Below are 16,424 nucleotides of genomic sequence, written 5' to 3'. Positions count from 1 at the left end.
TCCCAGAAAAACTCCTCAGTAAATCTCAAGTGACCACCATTTACAAAACACTCTCATACATGGACTTTGACAGCAAAACAAGGAGAACAGGAATGCAGAGTGACAGCAGAATTGGGATGACACTGCCCACTGGGGGAATCACAGCTGCTAGGAACAATTAATATTTATATTACAGCAGTGTCTTGAGGGAATAGCTACAAATGAACACAGAAAGCAATATTGCAGAGGTTTTTACATGTGTTTGTGTGTAGACAGCACCTGTACAGTGAGATTTTGCTCTATCCTGCTTGAATAGCACTCAGTGCAATCACAGATGTCATCTCCACAGATATACAGAGAATGAGAGAAAGAGGAAAAATGTGTGTGCATTTGAATGCACCCTGCCCTACAGCACTCTGTAATCAGGAGAGAAGGTGAACTGAGACAAGGCAATCCTTTGACCAAGACTATTGCCAGAACCATGCATTTCTGTAAAGAAATCGAGCTGTTCTAAAATGCTTCAGTACTTCCTGAAATTAGGATAATTTCAGTCCCTAGTACATGACAGAAGGAAACAGCAGCTCAGCAACAGTTACAATAACTACTTGGCCCAACTATGCACTTTTTAACTCTAGCACCTTCACCTGCTATGATACTACATCCCTAACAGAGTAAAGTTTATTTGAGTGCTGAAGGAAAGCCCTGGTGGATCTTCTGAAGCTGAAGAGAAATCACAGGCTTTTTCACAGCTGCAGCATGTGGCTGAGCAGGGGCCAGAGACACCCTGGGAAGGCTCACAGCTGTCCTGTCGCTCTTGGAATGAGTTACTTCCCATCACACCCTTTTGTCAACCTCTCGCAGCACTAAAGCAAAAGACTTGCTTGTGAGTGCGCTACAGTAAGGTGGCTTCACAGCAAATGGGAGAATGCGGTTTTGCAGAGTACCGCCCTGTAATCACTGAACCCAAGTGCTCTGACAAGTGCAAAATACACAAATCACAAACACGTAAGAACAAGAACTCCAACAATGCATTTCATTCTGCTAAGATTCAGTCGTACGTGAAATTACTCCCTGCTCCTGAAAGCATGGAGGGTAGGAAGGGGGAGGGCAGCATTCTGTGGAAAATTTGCATGCTACATCAGCACCTCTACATTTTATTAAACAGAAAGCTTTTTAAACTAATATGCCAGCAATACTCCTAAAAATATTTAATTTAAGTGCTAAAATAGACAGTATCCTCAGTTTTTTCCCTTTAATATCAAGTAAGAAATTAATTATTGTAGTACAAACAAGCCTTCGTATTTCTCAGAGAACCATGCAGTCTTTTCAGGTGAACATTAAAGATGACTTACTTCAGAAACTGAAGCAGATGAATCCACTTCAGTCAGAAAAGGACAAGTACAAGCCTGCTATGAAGGCATTCTAGTAAAACTTGAACTTCCTCCCAGCAAAAGGACTTGGGATTCAGCAGACTTGGTTCTAGGCTCTTGCAATGGCTCTGAGCATATCACTTGCAACTTTCAACCCAAATCTTCTATCCTGACTGCAGATTGTTTTGTCTGTTTCAGGATTTCAGCCCCCTCAAAAAGGTACTGCACCCTGAGCATTCACCTTGTAAACCTCATGCTGTTAACAATTTGATCCAAATCACTCTTTCTTCTCAAGAGACTATTCAGGTTGGCTCCAATGAAACCAACAACTTCAGAAAGCCACAGCAGGGGAGGAGGAAACAGCAGTATGTACTTTCACTCCTGACAGTTACAAAACAGAGTGGAAATGTTAAAAGAGCTTTCAAAGAAGCATACTTCTGCAATACAGGGCAGTCTGGACAAGCAGCATCTATTCCATGAATATTTCAACTATACTGGAGGGCAAAAAGCCTTAACAACCTACTTAGCTGCTGCCATTTATTTGATTTTGACAGTTCTCACTCATAGGTTGCATTTTATGTTCTAACAGTATAGTTAAAAATGTACTATAATATATTTAAGCTTGCAACAAAAGGCTTGAAGGGTTTCATCTGACATTTTTTTTTTTAGACATCTTGCTGTCAGGAAGCACATTTTGTTAGAAACCAGTCTTTTCCGGCTTTGTGGAAGGAAAGCGTTCTTTTATCCTTCAGTTTTGCAAAGGAACAGAAGCTGCAGATTCCTACCAAGGCCAAGCTGTTGTTCAACTGTTTTGCAGCTGGTCTTGCAGGCACTGCAGAAAAGTATACTATGAAAAGGTGGGAAAGGAGGACAATCTTACAGAAGGGGAAGTCATATGTATGAAATGCAAAGTTAAAAGCAGCCTAGAGGAATGTGAGCACGACACAGAGAGGTGACACTGTCTTTGCTGGTGAAGTTGGCTATTTTTTTCAGCCGTGTGAGACAGCAATGGTACACACTGCAACTTACAGGGTGCACTTAGATGGGGACAGTGGAACTGAACTTGAAATTGTGAAAAGGGAGAGACTGTCAATGAAAGGATTCATGCCTGAATGTGTGTGTTAACAGGGTGGGGGGTAGGGAGATCAGTCATGCTGTGCATCAGAGGGAAAGGAGCCTGGAGGTGGGCTGAGAGAGTGGAGAGGATGCATGCTGCTTTATCCCTCTTTAATTAGTTTTCAAAAGACAGTGATTTCCCTTACCTTCTGCAAGTACAGGACCGTTCCCTTCAGCACAGCATAAAAGGTTTTCCAGCCTCGTTTTCCCCGGGGAGCTGGAAAGAAAACAAATGAAAACCCATTTAACTCAGATCCATTTTTATACTTTGTCTAGGCTACAGGAGAGCTACATTAGTCCTGTGTTAAACCTCCTTCGTACTATCTTTTTCAAAGGACAATGCAACTTAGCACAGTGCCTGCACATGCCTGCTGTGAGAGAGAGTAATACAACAACCCTAATGACAGCCCTGAACTGGATCAGAACTGAACAGCAGCAATGCAGAAAGCAGGCCACAGAGATCCAGCCTTTGTGCTTTTGCAGATAGGGAGACACTGCCCCTACACAACTACGTCTGAGCTCTGCACCACGGCAGTTTTCAGAAAGAAACAGTCTTTTTACATGCCACAGCAGGCTGGCAGGCACTGCCCAGGACCAGTGGGATACTACTCAGAAAGCAGTGTCTCTCCAAAGCATCCTTCCCCTTTACTGGTGCTGCACACCCAAGCTAGCACTGAGAAAGCAGAAGGGTGCCAAACAAAATCATGTGAAAAATACCCAATCCCACAAGAAAGCTAAAGTCAGTTAGAGATTGAAGAACATAACAGAGACAACATATGACAACATATCTAGTCCATAAATTCCTAGAGACAAGCAGTGGGGGGGGAAAAAAGTAAATTCAGCATGAAGGCTGAAGGATCCAGTCTGAAATTCAGGTACGACAGAGGGAGAGAATTAGGCACAGGTTGTATGGTCACAGTGCCAGAGACTGGAAGCCTGCATCTGAACTCACTCCCCACCAAGCATACACCGCTGACCAGCACCCGTATATGTATATCACTGACTCTATACTGAAATTAATAACCCATGCCCAACTAAAGCGTGACACTCAGGCATCCCACTCTGATCTGAAGACAGAAAGCGAAGACAAAGAGGTTACAAGTCCCTTGTCCCAGAGGTTAATCATTCTCATCTCGCATAACACGCCTTATTTCTAATTGGCATTTGTTCAGTTCAGCTTCCAGGCATTACACCCTTCTCCTCTAATTGCCTAAGGGCTTCAACCCTCAGAACTAGGTTCCAGAGAAAGTAACAGATGGACATTCTAGCACATCACTTCATTAGAAATCCTGCACAAGCTAATCTTTGCCCTGCAAAAACTCCATTAAGAAATGAAATATGAAAAGGTCTAACTAGCTTAAAAAAGAAAAAAAAAAGTTTTGTTTTATTTGCGCCTAGAAAGCCAGAATGCAACTTTTTTGAGAACTGCATGACAGTAAGGCAGACCTTTAAATTGTACAGGACCTTCCGAAAACATGGCCCGAATTGTATTACTCATAAAAGAGTTATCCCCAAAATGCCAGTGTCCAGTGTGCTGAACAATGAGCAATTCTGGTATTTGTAATTAAGAATAATTTAATAAAGGCATCTAGATACAATTACTTATTAAGGCTAAATAAGAAGATGTTTAATAAAGACGAATCTATTTAGAGTACCCAGACATCACAAAGAATTAGGTCAGCTTGATTTTGACACCTCTGTCTGGATCCAGTTGCCCAGCTGTCAGCTTCCATCTTGAAAATACTGACCTCCAATTGTACCTTCTAAAATAGACTAGCAAAACATGTGAACAGCAGAGAGCTTAGCCCAGCTAGGAGAGACTGGCTGTCACTGAAAACCCATCATGAAGCCAGACTTTGTCTTTGAGATTAAGCCCAACAATGAGAACCTTGAGTAGGCAATCATCAACAATGATTGGGGAAAAAGCAGATGCTCTGACTAACCTCAGCTTTTTCCAAGATCTGTAGACAACAAATGAAGGTATCCAAACAACAAAACACACACACAGGTGCATCAGAGGCCCTTGATAATTAGTGCATTACAAACAGAAGTAGGAAAATAAAGGAAGGAGATAACAGAAGTAAGTAAAAGACGCAGCAGCATTATTACAAGAAAGGGGCAGGGTGAAACTGCATAGTAAAAAACAGGCTGGTGCCAAAAGCTGCTGCCCTTCATTGGTTATGTGACCCAAGGCTGGGAAAGTAGGGAAGGGAACAGTTACAGCATCTTCCAAACAGAGGTAGAGAACTTCTTTAAAGACAGACCCAGAGGGGAGATTTGGAACAATCTGGTGTCACATAAGGAAAAGGAGAATTATCAAATTACTGCAGAACAGCTACTGTAATTCAGTTGAAATTGTTTTCTATTCTGCAAACCACTATATTAATTTTCTTGTAGCACAAAAAACTTCACATTGCTTTGCTGTATCACATTACTTCTTATACTCATGCATTAGAGCTGCTGCAAATGGGACTGCGTATTGTAAATTCTGGCCTAACAGTGAGAGTGTGATAATCCAGTTGCTGTGTTGCCTGTTATGGCTGCTATTTCCCCTAATGAAGCAGCACTATTTGCCTTGAGAAGCACATGGGCTCATTGGTAAGTGGCATTGTGAAGACATAACAAGAAAATAACACATTAGGATTGAAATATTACTCACTTTTCTTTCCATCCATATCTGCATGGATTTTCCGAGCCAGAAATCCGGTTTTATATACAGCAGCATTGGGGTCATGAGGGATGTCCAGGAATGGGTTATTTGAGTTGCCAATTCGGCTGACAGCCTTTGTCTGGCTCCCATTGTCCTTTTCATCTGTACCATCCGAGTGAGATTTTTTTTTCTCTTCTTCATCCCTTAAAAAGCAGTAAAAATCATGCATGAATGCTGGACTGACCAGCAAAGTTACATTTCAGCAATTTTTGAACACTCCTTGTCAAAACATACCTCTCTCATTACAGGGGGCCATAATTAGGGAGAAACCTAGAAATATACCAAAATATAACATATGATAGCAAAGCTTCAGCTTCATCAGTACAGGACATAGATTTTCAATAAAGCCCAAGTTTCTATGACTGTCTCAAAAGAGAAGACTTCAAGAGTGTTCTGTGTCTTCCAACTTCACCTGTTTTTAACTCCATGTATTTGAGTGCTAAAACAGGAAACATCTGCCTGCTGGGTTCTCCTGAAAAATGCCTAATACCTTCATGAGGTTATATGTTGATGAAAATAATTAGAATACTACAGATCACTGTGGCTCACCCCTTAACTTCGCATATGAAACAGATTTTTTTTTTTCCCCTGTGCAGATTAACATAAAGGTAATAATTTAAAAATAAAAATAAAAACTACACTAGGTGAATTATGTTATCTTTACTTTGGAAAGAAAATGCTGCTCAAAATGTTACTTACTAGGACAATGTATTCAACATAGCTCTTGGGGATAACAATGCAAGTTACAAGCACTGTCTGACTAAAAAATACCTTTTTGCTTTTCACAGGCAAAGGCTAAAAAGGACGAGGCAACCTAGAAAATAAAGGGTGTCCATCACAAGAGTAGGACAATGTTTTTCAGAGAACAGGCCAGATTACAGAGCAGCCCTTCATCCTTTGAAGTCTACATATACTCCTGTCCAGGTGACTAGGAAAGGTGTGTCAGGGAAGATGAAGGCTGTCACTGGAAAGTCGTGGTAGCAACACCTCCTGAGACCAGCATCTGATTTTTAAAAAAAAAATTATCATTTAAGCATAATGATGGCTAATATTGCCAACCCACTGTGGGTGGACCTCAAGTTGCTGCATCTCACTGGACCCAGATGATTAGCAGAGAGAGCAAGCTCAGGCAGACATTCCAAACACATGTGTATGTTCAAAGGCATGTATTATGTGAGGATTAGCAAGGCATACATCAATCCAGAAGCTCCTTTAGGGACATACTCCTACCATGGCTGCTTATGGGAATGACCATTCAAAAAAAATGTCCTCCAAGAACTGCAGGCTAGAGCAACAAACCTATGTTATCCTCAGCTCTGCTGAAAAGGAGGCTCATTATCAGTCTCTACAACTACCTGAAAGGAGGTTGTAGCCAGGTGGGGGTTGCCCTTTTTTCCCAGGCAACCAGTGACAGGATGAGAGGACACAGCCTCAAGCTGTGCCAGGGGAGGTTCAGGTTGGACATCAGGAGAAACTTCTTCACTGAAGGGTGGTCAAGCATTGGAACAAACTTCCCAAAGAGACGGTGGAGTTACCATTCCTGTAGGTGTTCAAGAAACAAATGGATGTGGCACTTAGTGCTATGGTCTAGTCGACAAGGTGATGTGCAGTCAAAGGTTCATTTGATGATCTTGGAGGTCTTTTCCAAACTAGATGATTCCAAACAAAATGGTTCTATGATTCTATGAAATGGTCTTCTGGGGAATAACTTAATCTAAGAAGGTAAAAGGATAAGAGACTGGTTTGACAACAAGAAAACCAAATCAGAAATGTAGGGGCTGTATTAGTGAACTCTGTAGTACCAGGCAATGTTCCCAAGCATTTGACTTTCATCACCTCGTATTAATTATAGAGATATAGTGAAAGAGGTGCATCATATCTTCATAATGTTGTCTTGAAAGATCTCCTAATTAAGAGGAGCGAAACTTTTACTTGAAGACCTGATTCCTGCAAGGAAGAGCAGTTCTTTGCATCTTTCAGTCTATTGATGTGTGCTTTCCCACTCCAGCACAGAAAGTTCTACAAAAATTTTTTATTAGTCAAAGCAGTAGGGACTTCTTCAAGTATGCTTTGGTTCAAGCTCTCTCCCAACTGAAAAAGTGCAGGTATTTCTGACAAATTTGTTTGTCCCTGCCATTCATGCATCTACTACACTCACTAGTTGCTGGTAAGCCTGAACCATTGCGAGTTATGTGTTTCTTAGATGTATGTCCATTCCAGAAGCAAATTGTCTCAACATGAGTCTGAGGCACTTAATCCAGACTAACATCTCTCAAAGGGCATAAGCACTCAGGCTGATTTGTCACACAGAAGTGCCTTCTGAATTCTGGGATTTCAGCCAAGGACACTGCAGGTTTCTCCTTGTCAGCAGAGACCAACTCCAGTAAAAGGCTTAACATTTTTTTGGAATAAACTATCTCCTTTGGAGCTATGGGAGTGAGCTATTGTATACTGATCAACTGTCCTGTTGATCAGTTGATAGGGAACATACCAGTGCCCTTAACCAAGCAGCCAGAGTGGTGTGATAAGCAGTCCTGGGGAATCCTGGACACCTCTAAGTGCTAGGGGCCGTGCTCTTAAACTCAGCACCTCTAGGGCAGCGATTAAAACAGGAATTCCTCAAATGACATGGTGGACAAGGACAAAATAGCATCTGTTGTCATGACTGCTGGTAGCACTGAACAAACCTTTAACTGGTCTTTTGTTCTATCACAAAAACGGGACATCTTTGAGATGCAGAAGTTTCAGGCATTTCTGAGAGCTGAGTGCTCTGACAATATGCACGAGGGCAAGATGAACGAGTCACTCCACAAGAGGCAATGAAGGGAGTCAGAGAGGCAAGAAGGACTCATTACAAACAAGAAGTGGATGAAAACCAAGAGATCTGGGACTCATTAACTCAAACAGTCCATGTTGCTTCAGTGGTCAAACACAAGAAGAAAGCAAGATGATTTGGAGGAATGTCAAAGTAGCAAAAAAGTTCAGGTATTGGCCTTTCATGAGGTATCTTCCAAAGCTGGCCAAATAGATAGGTCCCGAATACTGTTTATCACGAATTTAACAATCTGAGCTTACTTCTAACAAGCCTTTAGGGTACTTTTGCAAGAAAGAACTGCATAAAATTCAGTGGGCCTTTGGGTACATAAACCTGAAAACTGATCTTTGTTTGAAACCCTAAACAGTGTGGAATGTGACTACTTCCACATCCTCAGATGGCTGTCACAGATCATCCATGTGCTGTAACATCACCAGTGCAAAGGCCTCCAGTGATGTGGGGTAAGAGTCAGTGGGTGAGGTTCCCTGTGCAGGTATGTTCAGTCATGGATGTAGTGTCACAGAGGCACAGCTCATGTCCTTTTAAAGGGCAGGACTGCTACCTCTCCTTCCCATTTGATATAGGAAGTAGCAAAATCCTTGGGCCTTTGGGGGAAAAAATCCACAATGGTTCCAAAACGCCTTTCAGTAGTCAAAACACCATCATGAGGGTTCAGTTAGGCTTGCAGAAGTCTTAAGAGATTTTCTGTCCCTGATCAGTAGAGGAAGATCATTCCTGGCTCTGAGTCTGGAACCAATTCCTCTGGTGACCCCTCCATGATGACTGAAAAGCATTGATAGCTGCAAAACATCTTTTATGTCCCACCCTTCCATCCAAAGGAAATAGGAGTTACAGTGTCTCTGCTCTGGAGGGTCCTGGTGACAGGAAAAGGTTACCATCTGCAGAGTTTTTCCAAGACTCCGGTTATGGCACATGATGTTTGCAAGGCTTTCCAAAACAAGGAGGTTCAATTCCACTTCCCTAAGCCTGTCTCTTTGGAAAAGGACCTGCAGAGATAGCAGTAATCAGCCCTCTGGCTAACCATGAGAACCAGCACACCAAAGCCAGGATCTGCTTGTGCTATTACTTACAGCCACAGCATCGAAACAACGTTTTCCTTCCCAAGTACATGGTCACTGACAACTAGAAAGAGCTTGCTTCATATTCTTAGACACATAGATGTAAAAACCATAAAAATCCCCATGTTGCCACTTTGGTGAAGAAAAGCATTTTTTGCCTCTCCCAAAAACACCCTATACAACAAGTCCCATTTTTGTCTTCTGAGAGAAAAGCATCATCCGATTCTCTCAGTAACAAAATTATTTCTGTACACTCTAGGGTCTGATTTGAGGCTCTGCCTTGGAAAATTCTGAAATCACTAATCTGGAATGATGTGGTCAAGACCTTCCATTTTTAAAAGTCTGCTTCATCTCTACATTTGTTCAAATAGCAAACTTATCTGACATAGCAGAAGGTTGGGTTCATCCATTTAAATATTGCAATTGAAAAAAAAAATCAGGTTTCTAACATGCATCTGTGGACCTGACAGCATCTGTATTAGGAAATTGACTTGAGAGAAGTTTTGGCATCTTTCCCAGTGGGAAGAGGGAAGAATAGAGAACCAGGTTGAATACCACCTGAACCCACTCTAAAACCAATCCAGAAGTTGCAAACAGGAAACATCCTAGAACTCGGGAAACAAAAAGTTAATTACAATAGGGAGAGATTTCTCACTTTGACCTAGAAAAAGGTGAACTTCAGCACAGATGTCTTTATAACTACCCTGATCTCAGCATCACAGTTTGATTTGGCAGCATCTCTTTCCCACCATCACTGTCTCAATGACCTGTTTTCTTTTGGCTGAAAGCAGATAATTTTTCAGTGTAGCCCAGAAAAACAAAAAAAGAATGTATCATGTCCATGTAAACTTCTCTGGAAAGAAAAGTCTATCATTGACTAGTTAAAATCCAAGTGATTCTCCTGAAAACTACACTGTCCTGCTGAAAGGAGGCTTTTGGGACACAACTGGCTCAAATGCAGCCATTTGGCTTTAGCCATTTTCTAAGCAGTGCTTTGGGAGTTCATATATTAATTCTAGATCACCTATTTTAAGATGATGATTTTTTTTTTTATTCCTATTACCTTCAGCAGGAAACAGACATAGTATTACAAACAATGGAAAACAATAATGGCCACCACCACATTTCCATGCAGACGTCATGCAAACAAAACATATTTAGCTCTGGCACCTTTGTAATCAAAGGGATTTTTCTTTTTCAGCTTAAAGCTGACAGTGGTCAGTGTGATAGCCAAAGAATGACAAACAGCTAAAAAACTTGAGATACAGTATTATAGACAATGGAACTGAAGGGATGTTAGCAGGCCAGCCAATCTATCTCTTTGCCTCTATGGCTGGATCTACTCTTCCTAACCCATTCCAGATAGAATAACCAGTTCACAAAAACCGCCAATGAAAGCACTTCTCTAGTTTATCCAGGCAAACTTGTGTCCTGGTTTAGAAGGCTTATTGCTAGAAAACTTTTTTAAAGGTTGATCTCAAAATTTTCCCTTGTTTCAGATTTAAGCACATCCACAACAGATGTGAAGAATAATTCACACCTTTGGGGTGTGCAGCATGGAGTAGAAGTGTGCTTTCAGGATCCCACAGCTACCAGTTCAGGGTAAATTCCATGTTAGATCTCTTTATTTTACAGATTATGGTATGTGATTCACTTTTAACTTTGTGGTGAACTTGAAACAGGCACTACTGCAGAAGAAGAGCTGTACTGCAATTCTCTCTTCAGGGCTGTACTCATGCTTTCCCATTCAAAAAGGATAAATGAATACTCCTACTGAAAGTCTCTGGAGAACATCTGCTGATTAAGGTGTCACTTCTTGTGATTACAAAATTGAAGTCAATGGTAGCCTTTTCTTTGTGTGGGCTTTGGATCAGACTATAGTTCTACTGGAAATGTACTGCAAACTGTTTAAGATGATAACACACCTAGCTCACAACTAGTAAGATAAAGATTGGATAGCAGTCTTTCCCTAGCTTATGTTTCACCATTACCCTCTCCTGCCTATGGTCTTACTGAGAGCAATTAATTCACTAAATAATGTACTTCCAAAGCAGCTCTTAAACCTTTGCTTAGCTCATGAGCATCTTAGATCCTCAAAGGATTCCTGGCTGGAGGAAAGGCATTCCTTCAACATGCCAGCGTTGCAGGAGAGCTTATACTGGGATTTGCAGTCCTATCTTCACCTTTGCCTTAAGTCCCACTTCTTACCCTGCCAAGTACATCAGGGAAGCAAAGGAATAATCTTTAGAAGGGAGAGGGGATCTTCCTTGGTCCCATCAGAACAAAACTGACCATGTCTCCTTCCCATTCAGCTTTCTCTGCACATCACAGCAGTACAGCAAGAGCCTCCTCCCTCAAGCTCAGCCAGCCCCAGGGCTTCTTGGGATTATTTCTTTACACCAACCACACATCTCTATAAAAATGAACAGAAACATCTTCACACTCCCTCTTCCAGCCAGTACTCTCAGCTCTAAAGGTACTGACTATGCCCAGAATGAGCTTTGTTTCTCACCATGGAAAGAAATTGTAACATCAGTTGTAGCTACATGTCAGTCTCATATTGGAAGAGACAACTGCCACCTTTGAGCATTCTCCTGTAAGGAGGCAGCTTTATATACCCACCCGAAGTTTTATCTACAAAAGAGTTTGAATTATCCCTCTTCTAGCCTGCTTGGACTTTTCCCCCAAACAAAGGACATGGACTAGACTGTGTAAATGCAAAAGCAGTTACCACCTATACAGGAGCAAGCTATGTCATAAATCACCTTGACTGAGGTTCATGGGAGCAGAGCCAGTCATGAGCCAGGTGCCACCTGGAGGCTACCCAAGTGTATTAGATACGATATGGTGTCTTGGCAAGAGCTGGAGGAAAATTCTGACATCGAGAAAGTCACATAATGGATTCTGCTGGTTCTAAAGTACCTGTGACAGTGTCTGGCAAACAGCTTTGGTGTGACACATAAGATTCACACAGTGTGTTCCAGGTCCAAGACAGAGTCTGCGAAAATGTCTCCCACCACACTTTTAATGCTCATCAGAGATGGCACTTCTTGCTGACTCCCCTTAACAGCACACCTTCTTTACTACTCTGACATCACCTAACACATTTCTGAACTGGGACAGCAATTCCACTTGGAACCAGCAGCCCTCGTGAGGCTGCACACACTGACAAGAAATTTGTTTGCAGATCGTGATCTTAAAACAATGAACATCAGAAGCCACTGGGCCTGCAAGACCTGTGGCAGTTGCTAGGACTTCTAGCACAAGAGGTGCACGAGCATGCATTCCAGACAAGCTGTTCCCAAGAAGGTGAGGTTTCAGATATGTAAATACATGCAGGGAAACACCTTTTTGTAGTCAAAATACATAAAAGACATCATTTTTTCTATTTTATACCAAAATCTACTGTTCTGCAAGTGGCAGAATCAAAAGGAGACAATTCTACCCTTTCCTGACATAACTAGACTACATGAAACCTAAGCGCAGAGAAATGTCAGTTTAACACAATCAGAAATTGAAGCTTTTTCTTGTCTGCAGCATTTCCATAGTTAACAAGGGTTAGCCTGTCAAAAGCAACTAGGGATTGGAAGGGGGGGGATATCAGACTTTGTCCAATTTATCATGTTTCACATTAGGCTGTTGTTGTTATCCATAGTTAATCAGGAGACAAACCAAGACAATAAACCAACAGCAGGAAACTCAATCCAAGATGTGTGTTTCTATTCAGCAGTTCTGACACAATGAACAGAAAGATAAAGGGAAAAGTCAACTTCTGTTTTATTTATACAGTCATAGAACAACAGAGGATTTAATTTCTCTCTTTTCAGGCTGAAGTTTCCAACTAAATGAAATGTCCTCTTTCCTTACAAATGCAGTTGGCTCGTATCAATAACAACTCCCCTTGCTGGAGAAACAGATGAGTCTGTATTGCCAGGTCATTCATTAGCAAAAAAGCAAACTCATTATGTACACCGGCTATCTTCTACAGGCTTTGGAGCTCACACAGATGGTGACATAGGAGGTATAAACAGATTACTACAAAGGTACTATTTTTAAACTCCTAATTTCTACACAGTAGAAGTATACTTACACTGCCCATTCCAGCTTCTCGTTCTTGATTGAATTGTAGAGGGCCTGCAAAGGGAGAGAAATGAGATGGAATTATTGTCTGACGCCTCCTCCACATACACTATTATGTTGAGGAAAGATACCCAATTAAGATCAGCAAGCAAGCTGTCTCAAGAAAGTACCACATTTGCTAATACTAATGTGAGAATCTTCAGCAGAAATTTCACCTAAGGAAAAAATACTGAATGCATGTTTTGAGATTACAGTCATTTCCTCAAGCAAGTTTTTGGGGTTTGTGGATTGTGCCTTTTTAAGAATAGAATCATGGAAAGGACTTTAAAGACCATCTAGTTCCCACACTCCTGCCATGGGCAGAAACACCTTTCACTAGGCCAGGTTGCTCAGAGCCCCATCCAACCTGGCCTTAAACACTACCAGGGATGGGCATCTACAACTTCTCTGGGCAATTTGTCCCAGTGCCTCACCACACTCACAGCAAAGAATTTCTTCCTAACATATAGTCTAAACCTATTCTCTTGTAGTTTGAAGCCATTGCCCCCTGTCCTTTCATTACATGAACTTATAAAAACTACTTGTAGGCTGCCTTCAGGGACTGGAAGGCTGCAACCTGGTCACCCCAAAGTCTTCTCTTTTTCAGGCTGAACAATTCAAATTCTCTCAGCCTGCCTTCACAGGAAATGTGGTCCATCCCCATATCATCTTGGTGTTCCTCCTCTGTACCCACTCCAACAGGTCCCTGTCCTTCCTGTGCTGGGACCCCAGAGCTGGATGCAGTGTTCCAGGTGGGGTCTCACCAGAGCAGAGCAGAGGGGCAGAATCCCCTCCCTCCCCTGCTGCCCACGCTGCTTTGGATGCAGCCCAGGGCACGTTTGGCTCTCTGGGCTGTGAGTGCCCATGGCTGGGTCATGTCCAGCCTCTCACCCACCAGCACCCCCAAGGCCTTCTCCCCAGGGCTGCTCTTGATCTGTTCATCCCCAGCCTGTGCTGATACCAAAGGTTGCTCTGACACAGGTGCAGCACCTTGAACTTGGTCTTGTTAAACCTCTCAAGATTCCTGCTTTTTATCTTGTGCAGATCCCTCTGGATGCCATCTCATCCTTCTGCTGGGTGCCATCTGCATATTTGCTGAGGGTGCATTAGATCCCTTCATCCATGTCATTAATGAAGACATTAAATAACACTGATCCCCATATGAACCCCTGAGGGACACCGCTTGTCACTGATGTCCCTCAGGACACTGAGCCATTGACCACTACTCTCTGGATGTTATCATCCAACCACTTTCTTATCCATCCAATGGTCCACACACAAAATTCATCTCTGCAATTTAGAGACAGGCATGTTGTGGGGAACTCTGTCAAAGGCTTTACAGAAATCCAGATAAATGACATGTGTAAACCCTTCCCTTGTCCACTATTACTGTATTCCACAGCCATAGGGATGAGAAGATCCAGCAGGCAGGAATTATGCAGCAAGATTGATTTATTTAATTATTTTACAAACTCTTTTATAGACTTTTTTTTTCATAGTCTAATTGGACAAAGGATCAGCTAGCCTCTGGGTTGATTGGCTAGAATCCTAAAACATCTATTATCAAAATATTTTTCTACTGTACCATAAACATAGTTCTACAAGATTGCAGGTGTTCATAGTTTACAGAACTCTGCAAATATCTTCATGAGAGAGAGAAGTATCTCACAGGCTTAGAAAGAAGCAAGAAAATTTCTTGCTAGCAGCAATATTGTATCCACAGTCCATGGAATGTGGTCACTCCATCATTCAAGGCCACTGGGTGATCAGGCAGGACTTGCCCTTGGTGAAGCCATGCTGGCTGTCTTGGATCAATCACCTCCCTGTTCTCCACATTCCTCAGCACAGCTTCTAGAAGACTCTGTTGCATGATATTCCTAGGCACAGAGGTGAGGTTGCCAGGGTTCTCCTTTCTACCCTTTTAAAAGATGGGTACAATGTTTGCTCTCTTCCAGTCTCCTGAGACTTCACCAATAGAATGGTGAATTCATGACTACCATGAATTTACAAATACCATGGAGAGCGGCCTGATAACTACATCAGCCAATTCCCTCAGGACTCTGGGATGCATCTCACTGGTTCTCACAGACTTAGGTACATTCTAGCTCCTCAGGTGGTCATGAACCTGAATTTTACCTACAGTTTGCAAAAGACTATGGCCTTGAAATTCAAAGTTCAGTTTAACTCCTGACTCTCAGCGAGACATTTTTGTCAATGATTTTAATGGGGATGTGAAAATTTCACCATATGGGCTTACCTGTGAAAATTTGCCAGAATAGCTATCCAAAGTCCCTGAGCCTCACAGACACCTGAATGCTTTCCCAGTCATACACCTAAACATAAACACGTTCAGTTTCTAAGTGCAAAACAGAAAATGAATGTTAAGCAACTTTTGTGCTTGAAGATCACCATCCTGGACTGCTGCCCACTAACACCGTTTCTCTTTCAATTCATAGGAAAGGTGCCAGTAGGTTTGACACCAAAGGTAACAGTTCTGTTGTTGAAACAAGCCTGCAAAGGAAAGGGTAAGTCAGTCTGAAGGCTGACTTAAGCCTGGGTGAGTATCAAGACAGCTGGGATGGATTTTTTTTTTTGAGAGAAAGTACATACATCAGTTGGATAAGTATGTCGTATTTCAGCCCTCCAGTAGCTGATGTATACAATGGTTAAACCCCTGGTATTACTACAAGCTAATGGAGTTCTTCAAATAGGTCACTTAACTCAAGTGAAGTATTTTGGTATGGAATGTCTCTGATTCTCACACATATAATCCACATTTGTAATTCACCTTATATACATAGCTAGATTTACTCTCTCTGGCACATAACTCCTACACAGCCTCAAAATATGTTAACGTGTAGAAGAACTGTTGATGCACATGATTAACAAAAAGTAGCACATCAAATATGAACAAGCCTGAAAATCACATACTATAATAGCTATGACATGATGCTCAACAGAAACAGTAACATTTAGATAGCCTTAATGTTGACCCAAACTAAAAATAATTTGGAAACTGAAGAGTTGAAATTAGCCTTGTGCATATGCCACAGCTGAATTTGCATGAGCAACACCAAAAGCATATCCCACTCTTCATCCTGTCATCCACTGGCTCCTTTCTGAATCTGGAAATCTTATTTGAAGATCCTTAATACTCAGCTCTGTGGAAATCTGGCTTAACTGAACCATACACAAGCAGGTCAAACATACCGGTGTAACTCACCTCAGGCAGCAAC

The 16,424-nt window shown here is 41.9% G+C and overlaps 1 protein-coding gene across 6 annotated transcripts in view; it reads right to left on the bottom strand.

Moving 5' to 3' along the window:
• The window catches only part of PSD3 (pleckstrin and Sec7 domain containing 3), a 130,743-nt gene that overhangs the window by 23,623 nt on the left and 90,696 nt on the right, over window positions 1–16,424 (bottom strand). For all 6 annotated transcript variants that reach the window (XM_069002530.1, XM_069002531.1, XM_069002529.1 and 3 more), the window contains 3 exons: window positions 13,160–13,203; window positions 5,125–5,318; window positions 2,612–2,682 (listed from right to left, as the gene is read on the bottom strand). In XM_069002530.1, the coding sequence (XP_068858631.1) occupies window positions 2,612–2,682; window positions 5,125–5,318; window positions 13,160–13,203 (309 nt within the window). The remainder of the gene's footprint in view (window positions 1–2,611; window positions 2,683–5,124; window positions 5,319–13,159; window positions 13,204–16,424) is intronic.

Source organism: Aphelocoma coerulescens, assembly GCF_041296385.1.
Source record: "Aphelocoma coerulescens isolate FSJ_1873_10779 chromosome Z unlocalized genomic scaffold, UR_Acoe_1.0 ChrZ, whole genome shotgun sequence".
NCBI lineage: Eukaryota > Metazoa > Chordata > Aves > Passeriformes > Corvidae > Aphelocoma > Aphelocoma coerulescens.
Note: the sequence above shows the minus strand (reverse complement) of the source record. Positions and strands in the feature narration are given on the sequence as shown.